This window comes from Xiphias gladius, chromosome 19 (genome assembly GCF_016859285.1).
Source record: "Xiphias gladius isolate SHS-SW01 ecotype Sanya breed wild chromosome 19, ASM1685928v1, whole genome shotgun sequence".
NCBI lineage: Eukaryota > Metazoa > Chordata > Actinopteri > Istiophoriformes > Xiphiidae > Xiphias > Xiphias gladius.
The window spans coordinates 9883220-9895471 of NC_053418.1; the positions used below are offsets into that span (position 1 = coordinate 9883220).

At 41.5% G+C, this 12252-nt stretch overlaps 2 protein-coding genes across 2 annotated transcripts; both read right to left on the bottom strand.

Moving 5' to 3' along the window:
• Window positions 1-5: 5 nt before the first annotated feature.
• On the bottom strand, window positions 6-3438 carry LOC120805608 (pyridoxal (pyridoxine, vitamin B6) phosphatase). Its single transcript, XM_040155983.1, has 2 exons — window positions 2644-3438; window positions 6-1143 (listed from the first exon to the last, which is right to left on the bottom strand). The coding sequence occupies exons 1-2, from the start codon at window positions 3239-3241 to the stop codon at window positions 797-799; spliced, it is 945 nt and encodes a 314-aa protein (XP_040011917.1). The 5' UTR covers window positions 3242-3438; the 3' UTR covers window positions 6-796.
• Window positions 3439-7333: 3895 nt separating this feature from the next.
• On the bottom strand, window positions 7334-12131 carry LOC120805461 (UDP-glucuronosyltransferase 3A1-like). The gene is made up of 10 exons (XM_040155700.1): window positions 11239-12131; window positions 10839-10940; window positions 10593-10713; window positions 10109-10272; window positions 9754-9918; window positions 8894-9096; window positions 8510-8655; window positions 8205-8290; window positions 7851-8070; window positions 7334-7732 (listed from the first exon to the last, which is right to left on the bottom strand). Exons 1-10 carry the CDS (start codon window positions 11318-11320, stop codon window positions 7465-7467), a joined length of 1557 nt encoding a protein of 518 aa, XP_040011634.1. The 5' UTR covers window positions 11321-12131; the 3' UTR covers window positions 7334-7464.
• Window positions 12132-12252: the final 121 nt, after the last annotated feature.

A 12252-nucleotide genomic window follows, 5' to 3' on the forward strand; every position in this document is an offset into this window, starting at 1 on the left:
ACACATTCGGAATTATAAGTATTTATTGTTACGGTTGCTGACATGCTCTCTATGGTAAACATTAACAACATTGAAATTTCACAACAGTGCAGTATGATCAGCCACCATTAATGTGCTACTGGTTTTCTAACTATCAGATTCAGTAAGCTGTTGATTACTTGGATGAATATTAGCACAAGCAGTTCAGACACGACAGGAAGGCCAAAAGTGAATATACACTTGTCTGACTGACAGATTGTCACCTCAGTCACTACCAGAGCTGAGAAAAGCTTGCACAGGTTTTAATTTAATTTTCTCCTCTTGCCATGAATGAATCGATAATTCACACCCAGGCAAATACATATGAAGAAAAAAATGTCTGCCTTTTTGGCAAAAAAAAAAATTAAACAACCGGCTCCTAAACACATGAATGCCATTACAGAACAATTCATGGCTTTACAAAAATACCTCTGGATGTTTAAAACCCCAATATCAAACACGACCTATGAACTCGATGAACAAGAAAGTGCAGTATATTCATATATTAATATAAACACTTACAGCAACAAGGAACTGTCAAGTCACAAATGGGCACAACACCATAAGAAACACTGAGGTATGCACTGGATTACTATTTTTAGGAGAATATTCTGGCTTACGCATGTCTTGTTCAACATAAACAGCGCCTTGGTACTGAGGAACATTTACGGTTTTGATAACTGCGGACAGGAAGGTTTTTTGCAAATGCCAGACTAAACAATGCACTTGAAATGTAGTAGAAGCAATCTGTGCTCCGTGCCACAGACGAAAGGACTCGTCAATTGCTCTGTTCGTCCAGTTCCTCAAAAGCAGGTAAGAAATCAGCGATGGTGTCCACCACGTAGTCGGGCACCAAGTGGCGGTTGGTGGCCAGCTCACTATTCCTGTACTCCTGGGCCTCCTCGAACTGAGACACGCCGGTGAGAGTGAGCATGGTGTCTAGGCCGCAGTTGGACCCGAACAGCATGTCTGTCTCCAAGCGGTCCCCGACCATCAGGCACTGGGCGGGGTCCACCCCCCGGAACTGACTGGAGATGCACTCGAACATGAAGCGGCTGGGCTTGCCGATCACGGTGGCCTTGCGGCCTGAGGCCACCTCCAGGGCCGCGGTGAGGGACCCAGAACCTGCCAGGGAGTAAAGAGAAGAGCGAGGTTAGATTACGGTCAATCATCCTCTTCCCCCAACCACCCACTAACCCTTCTCCTTCAGTTACGTTTGACGCCACTGAGATATTATGCATTATGCATCACTATCAACAGTGGCTACTTTGCCTCCGCGTGCAGCTGGAGGCCACAGCAACTCACACGCTTTGTCACAAACACCAATAGAAGAGAGAGATGGAGGGAGATTCATTCTGCAATGTCGATTAATCGTTTCAGTTATGTGACAGTGGCTTTGCCAGTGCTAGCCCACTAGTAACCACATTCAGTATAGCCTACGTAAGGGCTGCATTAGAGCCAGAATCTCCCTTTCAGATTTCTGATTGCAGTATTGCTATTTTCCAGGGAGCCACTGGCTTCACTTTATTTCAGTGCAATGCGAAAATTGACAAGCAGGTTCCTGAAACTTAAACCGGATTACCGAATGGGGAAGCTTGGCGTTTGCCCTAGGGCCGCACACTTCCTGGGACCCTGGAAGACTCAGGTTCGCTTTGTGTCAGTTGATTTTTGGTAACACGTCCATACATACTGCTAAAGCTAAGGCCATCCAGGCAGGCCCTGCATTATTACCTACCCTTTTTGGGGGCATTTTTGTCTGTGATAGCAACAGTAGGGAGGTGACAGGATACGAGGAGAGAGAGAGAGGAGGGATGACGTGCAGCAAAGACCCGAGGATGAACCTAAAGCGGGGTCATCGCGATTAAATAGTGAGCGTCTATTGTCTCTATTGTAACCTAATATTAAGGCCCTGCAGAATAGTTTTAATACCCTTAATATATGAGCTTATGTTGCACTTATATGATGCACATTCTTCCCTAAATAAATCTGTGTTGAGACAAACTGACACAAACCTGAGGCCAGATGGTATTTGACCACAGGATCACTGGTTAGTACCTTGGCTTCTAGGCTAAATACACTATAATGAAGTCTGTTGTGTGCAACCGTACATGGTGGGCCCCTTATGGAGGATGGGTTACATCAACAATGCATACAGAGTGAGAAGAATGGCGGCAGCCCCCCCTCCGCCCCAATTCAGCATGTCTGTTTGTATTTTTGACAAAAGAACTGTTTAAGGCAGCATAAGTGCAGCTTGAATTTGCAACCTTTTTTTTTTTTTAACCTTAAAGGAAACCTGTGATGCAGCCGCATGGCTCTTCTGCTGTTACACATTTAAATTGCTTTACTAATTCATCATAAAGATTGACTGTAAGTTAAGTATGCACTGTGCAACTGTATCAAGAAAAAGAAAGAACAAAAATATCAAACTGAGGCTCTACCTCAGGGCCCGGTGACCCCTTTGGCTCCTGGGCCTGTGCCCAGTAGGCCCCTTTTCAGTAATGCAGGTGTCCAATAACACTGGAATGGTCCTGAGCTTTACTGAAATGAGCAGTATTGTGCAGAACTAGACCTCAATGAACTGAATTAAATCGGGCCAAGCCTCAGCGAGCATCCCCACCACCGTACCTGGCAGTATCCTTCCCCCTGAGAGAGGGTGCCACGGGTCGTTGTCGGTGGCCAGGAACAGACAATCCGGGTCCCTCAGGTAGCACGAGGCTTTGGCCAGTTTGAGAAAAGTCAGTTTATCATCGTGTCCCACCAGCACCGCCTTGACGTCCGGGGCCAAGGCGCAGTCGTAGATGGTGGCGTCCGGATCATCCGCCTCCTCCACGCAGAGGATGCCCGCCTCCTGCAGCTCTCGGCGCAGTCCGTCGCAGCCGATGACGAACACCTGGCCGCGGACCTTGACGACGTCTCTCAGGTAGAGAGCCGAGCAGTACGACGAGCTGAAGATCTGCTCCAGCATCACGTCGGTGAAGCCCAGCCGGTAGAACTTGTGCACGTAATTCTCCCGGGGCCTGGTGCAGTTGTTGGTGACGAACACCACGTTTTTTCCGCGCCGGATCAGCGAACTCACCACCTGCGCCGCGCCAGATATCGCCTTCTCTCCGTTCCATATGACCCCGTCGCAGTCGAAGAGGAAGAAGTCCTTCGCCTCCAGCAGATTCCTGATCTGCGGACCTCGAATCTTCTGGCAGCCTTTGAAGCCAAAGGCGCCCGCCATCCCGGCTTTTTCCTCGGTTTCTTCCGTGTTTCACCTGCTAATGATTCCCCATGTTGAATGCCGGAGCGTAGCGTGGTGAAGACAGCCCGGTAAAAGCGAAAGGACCGCAAATCGACGCCAGGAAAATCACATTGCCGAGTCCTTGGTGCGGTTACATACCCGGACAGTGACACTACATAAACATTGACGCCGGGCCACGCCCACTCTGTCAGCACTGACCAATTAAACTGCGGCACTTTAACCAATCAGATTCGAGTGTGTCACGAGCCTTTCGAGAGCAGCTTCCTCTTAAAAAATAAAATTGCGCCCCCATGGCAGCTGGTGGACAATTTTGAGTATGACATTTCACAGGTAAAAAAAATAAAAAAAATAAAAATGAACATAGCCTCAAAATAACAGTGTTAGGCCAAATAAAAGAGAAATAGTGCTGGGAGAAGTACTTGGATCCTTTACTTGATTAAAAGTAGCAATATCACCCGCCATTACGTGCAGAGCATACAAAATACAAATCCGAAACAAAATAAAAGCCTTATCCACCGCAGGGGACCGTTGACACTGGGTGAAATGGACTACATACAGGTGAGCTCTTATCTGAAAAAAAATAAATGTAAAAGCAGTTATTATTCGGATTGTTAACTGAGAAATGTCGCAATGCAACTAAATTCCATTACAAGTGAAAGATCTGAATTCATAATCTTATTCACGTAAAAGTATAAAAGTATTATCAGCAAAATATGTGTTGTGCCTTCCCAGTGTTATATATATTATAGGATTATCGACACCAATGCCTTAATGTGTGAACAGCAGTGTTAGTCATATTTAACTACTTTATAAAGTTTTGGGCGATTTAATCTTCAAAAACCTCAATCTTATAAAAATGTACTTCCCGGAACGACAAACCTCCGTGCAGCAAGAGCACGTGAACCTGTTTTTAACTTAAATCAACGTATTGATTCTACTTAAATGTTATAGAAAAGAGTGTAAGTGTAATATGACAGGTTGCTTCACTAGAACAATCACAGAGTTGAGTTAAGGAAAGTCCTAGAAAAATTAGATTCTCAGTGAAAGCAGGTTGAAATAATCATACTAGACACTTTTTTTCAATTTTAATAATAAGATTCAAAAAATATATTAAGGACTGAATTGCAGGCCAAAATAACTTGGGGAGAGTCACATTTTAGAAGCTGATAATATGTTTATTATGAACTTTTTTTTAATTTCATACTATGCAAAGTAACCTGTAACTTTGGCTTTGAAATAAATGTAGTGGAGTAAAATGTACAATATTTTCTTCTGAAATGTGGAAGAGTGGAGTAAAAGAATATAGTGGCATAAAATAATACTCAAATAAAGTACAAGTACTCCAAACAAAGTAACTGCATACATTATTATAATTTTATTGTTGTTGTTGTTGTTAATAATGATAATAATTGCTGATGCATTACCCTGTAAGAAATATTTTTAATACTCTAGGATGCCTACTTTAAATAATTTGGGGTATGTAACCTATGACAATGAATCATATTTTTTACTTCATCACACTCAGTTGGCCATTTAATAGGTTCACCTAGCTAAAACTCATTTATCTTACCTTCCTACGTTCAGGAAGCTTGTAATGTTCAGGTTTAATATTCTAGGTCTAATATTTTTTCCACCCAATCTATATAAATTAGGATAGACTTAATATTTGAAACCCCTCTTGGCAAAGTAGCCAAGTACAACCATCAGAAAAATGGAGTGAATCTAGTGTAACAGAACTGTAAAGTTGCACAAAATGTTAACACTAAGACATAGGTATTAACATGCCCGATCCTAAAAGCTTCAACTTTAGTAACAGTACATGAATAAATTTACTTTGTTATTTAATTTCTACTTAATATAGGAGTAGTTCTTGAAACTCAAAGTTTTTTTTTTTCCCCCTCAGGTCACTAGATGGGGCTCTAACCTATAAACACAGATTTGAGCTTCAGAAGACAAATTGGTTAAAATCCCAGCAACCCCATGACATACAGTACATTCTTGCGGTCATACCCTCTCTACAGTCTCCTACTGTCTCCTCATTTGGCCTAGGAAATCACTGAGCCGATAGCCGGGGTTTACTTTAGAGTCTATAAGATTTATTTCTCATTTCCTGTTTGATCTCACCGTTGTACTCAGGACAATCTTTTGACCTTCAGTAATTTCAGAACTTATACAGCCACAAGGCGTTCCTCCCAGCTCCAGAACAATCAGTTTCCACTTTCATTCTACCGTTCATTATTACAACGACGACAGCTCATCACGACAGCAACATGCTACTAGGGGCATTTACAGAGCGTGAAACCGCATATCCACCTTTAACGCCAACAATGATTAAAGATCCTTTTTCCCACGCTTTGAAAATAATTCAAATCAGAGCCGTTAAATCTCTTTCTTAACAAAGCTTCTAAAACCTTTACATCACTAATAATAATCTATATGACATTGTGATGCAATTATCATCGTGTAATTTTTAACTTTTCTTTATTTTCTAACTGCAGGATACCTGTAGAAAAATTGTTCTCAACTAGGTGTCATGGTTGAAAATAAAATTTAGAGATGATTGTAATTTCAAATTAAACCAAAAATGAAAACCAGAATTGTAAATGAAATAAAGTTACAGTGTTAAAATGACCAAAGGCGACACAGTTTATCACTGTTTGGACAGTTGTCTATGTTGTCTGTTTTATCCTGTGGTATTCTGATCACTATTTCTTCTGTCTTGTTTCTCTCTGCTTTGTTTTTTTTCTGTTTCTCCTCTCTTCTATGAATTTCCTTTGTTCTACTTTGCTTTGGTGTATTCATCTTCTGCTTCATTAAAGTTTGCTTTTTTTGCCTTTTTCTTTTTTTTTTCCTGCCATGCTTTGGCTGCTTTGTCCTGCCTGTTTTGGATTGCGTGCGAGACAGAGGAAGACTCACTGGCACCTGCAACTGCCAGACAAATAGACAAATGAAATGCAGGGAAGGAATGAAGGAAAGGACAGCTGAGTGGACAGAGAACAAGCCGTCCTAATTGGTCATTATTTCCCTGATAATCTATATTTTCCTCCCTGCTAACCCTCAACACAGATGTGAGGAATGGGAGGGAGGACAGAACAGAGAGGAGGGGTCCTCAAAGGCCTGGTCTGCTCTCAACAGTGGCTTGAGCGCTGACCGTGAACATTGCTGTGCGCTTTTGTGTCTTGTTTGGAAAGTGGAAGGAGACTCAGTGGAAATCAGCAGAGGAGGGTGTGGGGGTCAGAGTTGAGACTTGCAGGTGGTGCTGGTGGTTAATAACCGAAGAGCCAGTAGACCATAATGCTGCCCCAAACACACACATGCACACACACATGCATACACAAGCTTAGCAAGTAGAGTAGACTTTTGAGAATTCAGGTGTATTGTATAACTCTCAACGTACTTTGTTTAAACCTATATACCCAAACCAGAATTCTCTGCAGTCATTCATCCATAACATGGCTTGCTGCCATTTGGAAATATGCAACAACACAAAAGCACAAAAGCATTGCTTAGTTAGGGTCTATGTGTTCGTTTGCGTGCGTACCGTCAACCACCCCTGCTTGCAGTGCAGCCAGGTCAAAACAGCACAGAGGTGTTGGACAATGAGGCGCTGCAGTGCAAATGAGATGTCTGGTAGACATGATGGCGCTGGGAGGGGAGAGGGCAGGAAACCTGGCATTAGGGATATTCCCCTGAAGTAAAACTGGAATTTCTTCCCTAGAGAAAAAGTACTCAACGTGAAAGTTACGCTGAGCAACAGCATCAAAGACAGTTCTTAAATCCTTGTTTTGTACACTAATAGTGAAACTACTTTTTTTCTTTTTGAGTGTAATTAAACATTTGTATTTTTCTGCTTTTCAGTACTTTGTAGCTTTCCTATTAATAATTAGAGGGAATATTCTTTAAAAAGTTATATTTTTGTCCTTGAGGCATATTTTTTCTGGATCTTGTCAAAGCAAAGATCTCCTGCTACAACATGCCAGCCTGCTTTGCTACTTATTTATTTAATGTATTTAAAGGTGAATTGGATGAATCAGTTACAACAAGCATGGCTTATTTATTGAACATCTGCATTACTTTAAGGTAGCAAGGATTCATTTTTTAAAAAGTTCTCCAAAAGTTCTATACAGTATGGTACAACATACAGTAAGTCCAAGATAAACAAGTGACACATAAATGAGGTATAAATCTGACGCTTGCTGGTGCTATTGGGTTTTTTTGCGTTTATCCCTGCTATTCTTGTTCCTACAGAAAGTCCAGCAGAGAACTGCAGGTCCGAGAAGCCCAAGGGAGAGAAGAAACACCAGGTCCAACAAGTATCTCTGGTACCATGGTTGCGTAAGCGAAGTCGGCCTTAAATGAGCACCACCCCCACTGTGCAGGATGTGCTCCACCCACTGGATGAGTCGAAGGGCTGGAGGGACAGGATGGGATCTGTGGATCCTGCTAAGGGACAAAGCTGAGGACTTGAACCTAGAAAAGGAGAAATGATTTGGGAAAAATAAAGAAAAAGAAAAAAAAAGGTTTAGTTACATGAATCTCTGTACTCTACTGGCATGAACAAATAATGCCCAGCCACCCATCCAGATACCTGATGTCCTGTATGAGTGTTTGAATAGCAGAGCTGAGCAGTTTCCTAGTGATGTGTGTTGGGTTGATGGTGAGGCCAAGTCCCTTTGTTTCAGCCCTTACCACATTATCGAACTGGTCTCCAAACAGAGGAATTCCCAGCACAGGAACAGCATGGTACACTGCCTGGAGCAGGCTGTTTTGTCCACCATGGGTGATAAACAGACATGCTTTCTTGTGGCCTGGGGTAAACAGAAAAACAGTGTCTGGCAGGAATCTATCCTGAAACTCATTGTGTTGGTCTTCTTTCAGATAGTCCACAATTCCCTTATGTTAGTAACAAAAGGTTAGGATGAGAGAGGCAGACTGTTCCTACCCAGCAGGTCATTAAGAGGCAGCCAGTCCACCAGCCTGAGATTGGGAGGTCTGTCCAGGTGAGATGGCCATCGCTTGGGGTCATACCTGCAAGCAAAACACTGCGGGTTTAAGAAGTCCCCGTAACATCCTCTCATTGATTGAAAATACCAAGTTTGTTTGTTTTGGGGGTTGATTTAATCTTGTCATGAAAAACATACTGTGTGTAGCTCTTCCCTCTATTTATTTAATAAAAACTGAGTTCTGTGACAAACAAAGTTAAATTATATTTTTTTTATGCCTGTATGAACTGTGTCTTGCTTTTACCTCCAGAGCACCCCCTGAGGGATCATGGAGAAGCCGGCCACCAGCTCCACGAGCAGAGGGTCCACAGAGACTGAAGAGACCATTGATCCCAGAGTCACGACAATGAAACCTGCCTCTCCAAAACTGGAGATCCACAACTCAAGATCCTGAGGGATCAAAAGGGTTGGTGTGTGTGTGCAACAGAGAAAATACGTTGAGGGAAATTCGCAGTGTTGAGCAAGGAGGGATGAGAGAGAGATGGTGGTGCATAGTGGGAAGTAAAGTTCCAGAGGGAAGTGGGAGTGAGAAAGGTAAAGAGAGGGAAGCAAGGCTAGTTATTTTGAAAACTTGAGTCTCACTAACCCATTTGTATATATATATATATAAATATGTATAAAAACAGACCTGTTCCGGAGGCTTTGCAGGTTTATTCAGTAGACCTCCTACCAGCACAGTGTAGGGCATAAGAGGCTGGGGGAACTCCAGTGAAAAGTCAGTGTTGAAGACCCAGAGTTCAGCTCCTTGGTGTAACTCCTCCAGACCACCAGGGGGTGACTCAAGGTGGCGATCAGCTATTTCCCTAAATGTCGACCATACAAGTTCCTGGCCTTTGATATAAAACACAAGACACAGTCAAAAAGCACCAACATTGTAAACCCAATCTTTGTGGAATTTCATTCAGATTTAACTATTATAACTCATTTCTTGTTCATGGATATTAGCTAATCCACTTTCTGGCTAGTTGCAAACAATACTCAAGAGGGCAATTCTTTCAGGAAGAAATGGAAAGTAGGTGGCTGACACAAGGATATGTGATTAAGATAAGAAAAATATTATTCCCAAGATACCGGGTTATTGCAGATGCAAACACTACAATCAGTTTCAATGGAATATTAGACAAAATTGTATGGAAGAAACTGGTTAAAAAAAAAAAAGAAGTGGAGTATTGATTACTGTATTTAGATGGTGTGCTAATGGCAGCACTAGTGGATGCTGAACTAAGCTGAAAAAGTAATAAGTGTGAAATGAGAGATAAGTAGTAATTGCAAATTAGTAATATGTAATAATATTGTCAGAGTCAGTATATTATGAATGAGAGGAGACTGAGATATGAGAATAATTAAAAAGTAAAAACTTAATATATTCATGACATCCAAAAATATTAATATGTCTGGAGGGTCAGTGACAAGTTCAGTGCACAATGATGATGTGTGTCATTAAGAAAGCCAGATAATACCCTCGACACTGTGTGCTCTCCTTCTTACCTACAGGAACCAGGAAAGAATAAAACAGGTTCTTTGCACGACCCCAGAGGCTCATCTGGTCGGACAGCTGGGAGCTGAAGACTGGGATGTAGGAGACTGGGCTGGGGAGAGCGATGGACAGAGGACCGTTCAGAGTGCCAGGATAGAAAGCTATATAGTGGACACCTGTAGGAAATCAAGAGTAAAGTGCATGGAACTTTTGAACTGCCGTTGATTTATTTGTAGCTGTTAACAGATTTATTTAGATTTAGGTTTGAATTAGCATATCTAAATTCATCTGAAATCTGCAAATAATGTAAGTGCCAAGGTATTGGTAAATAATACATTACTGTATTGATATGAACAGCAGATGTACCAAGTCTGTGTGCCAGGATGAAGGAACAAGGGTTAAAAGCGTCAAGGATGGTGATGTCGAAGCGTTGCCTCTGGAGGAAATTTATGATCTCTTTGTCCCCTAACAACTTGTCACACTGATAGGACAAGTGCCCCATGAAGTTTAAAAAGTTATCAAAGTTATCCCTGAAAGAAAGAGAGAGGAAGGGAAAATTAGAATGTGAGTAAGATAAAGGCAATTAGAGAGGCAAAGGGATAAAGAAAGGACAAATGTAAATCTGATCTAATATAATTCCTTTAGAGACAAACACTTTCAAGAATTAACATAAATCTACCGTGTAACAGACACAAATAGGGCATCAGTATAAGATCAATCAAAGAGCCTCAAAATGCTGATGGAAACCCAGACTCAAGATTTAAACATGATATAGTAGCTTACAAGAGCTTGTCTGTTTCTCCTAACGTAATTATCAATGTAACAAAGTCTCCTAAAATCTGTGCGATACCTTCCCAGTAAAAACTGTGTTTGTTGCTCCAGGAACCAGCCATTGTATTCTTTAATATATTTCTCTCCTAAGGACCAGGTGCTTGTCTGGTAACTGTCTGCACGACCTTCATAGGAGAAACCTGGGAGAGAGTGATTTACATGAAAAATAGAATGACTATATCAGAGAAAGAATGAGAAAAGGAAGTTATGCAAAATGTTTTTTTTGTACATGTATGTTTGTGTGTGTACTGTATGTACAGTATACCTGTAATAACAGGGTTGCCCAGTTGCAAGAGCATGCGGACCTCGTGGCCATGCTGGTGTAAGTTATGAGAAATTTCATCTAATAGCAAGTAGTGGCTACCTCCTTTAGAAGATGAGAGGGAAGGTGATGAGAAGAGAGGCAAAATTTCCAAAGAAAAACTGTGCTATCACTATGCCATCTGAACATATGGCTTGCTTTTTGCAACATATTTTAAGAATTTACATGCAAACTGTAGCAAATTTCCTTTACACATTCTGTGCCCATTACTGTACTTTATTGACTCCCCACCCTGGCAATGGGATGTTTATTCTTCTAATATTTCTGAAAAAAAATTTACACTGAATATCTCTATTACAACTAGTAAAGGGCACTTCACAACAATCACTGCTCCACTACTCACCAATTAGACAGACAGTCAGGATCTTGGCAGACCAAAGTACTGGAAGAGCCAGAAGAGAAAACATCCAAAATACGATCCCCATGTTGTTATTAGAGTAGTACACTGTGACCTGCGGCCAAAGTCAAAAATAGTCTTCCAATTCAAAAATAAACCAAAATGAAAGCCGTCCTGTCTGAACAATTCCCTGTGAGAAAGTTTGCTCTTTTAACTGAGTCAGATCCAACGAGCGACCAGGGCAGACAGGTCCTAAAAAAGGGTTGTGGTCCAGACAAATGGAAAATTTTCCACATGAAATCAGCAGGACAAAATGCAGGATTACCAACATAAAACTGAGAAAAACACATTCTTGGTTAAATCATCTTTTCAGTGCACCACGTTAGGTCCTGAAAGTCTTCTTTTTGATCTCATGTCCGTTTGAGCCGGAAATAAAAGTTTTTTAATACTGTCTGCAGTGTCAATTTGATAGGGAGGACATCCCAACTCCTTAGCTAGTGTACCTAGACTGTATCCAGTGTGCTTTTTCTTGCACTAGATGGATAAGGTCCAACATTAAGGTGCTGATTTATTCCTTATCATTCAAGAGGTTTCGGGTGCAAGTCTGCAAGTATGGCTCTGTCTATATGACACACGTGAATGACTCTGTTTTCTCTAAAAGTCAGACACTGAGAAGTCCAAGAGCCCTGGGCCTGCAGTGATAATGAAAGGGAGGGAAAGAGAGAAAATGTGGAGGGACAAGCGAGTGGGAGGTTCCGCCAGCCCTTGTTGCATCACATTAAACAGATGGAAATGTTAACAGGAGCTACATTCTCTTAAAGCTGCTGACAGACTGTAACCCCCTCCATTCACAAGTACAGGAAATCACGTACTAATGATCATAATGATATTTGGTGTGACCCATGATGATGTATTAATAAGTTGCTTTGTAACAATATAAGCTAGCTAAAAACACGGAATACTTTATTTATATATGTCCCTATTAAAAAAAAAAAAAAAAATCTTAACTTTCTTTTGTAA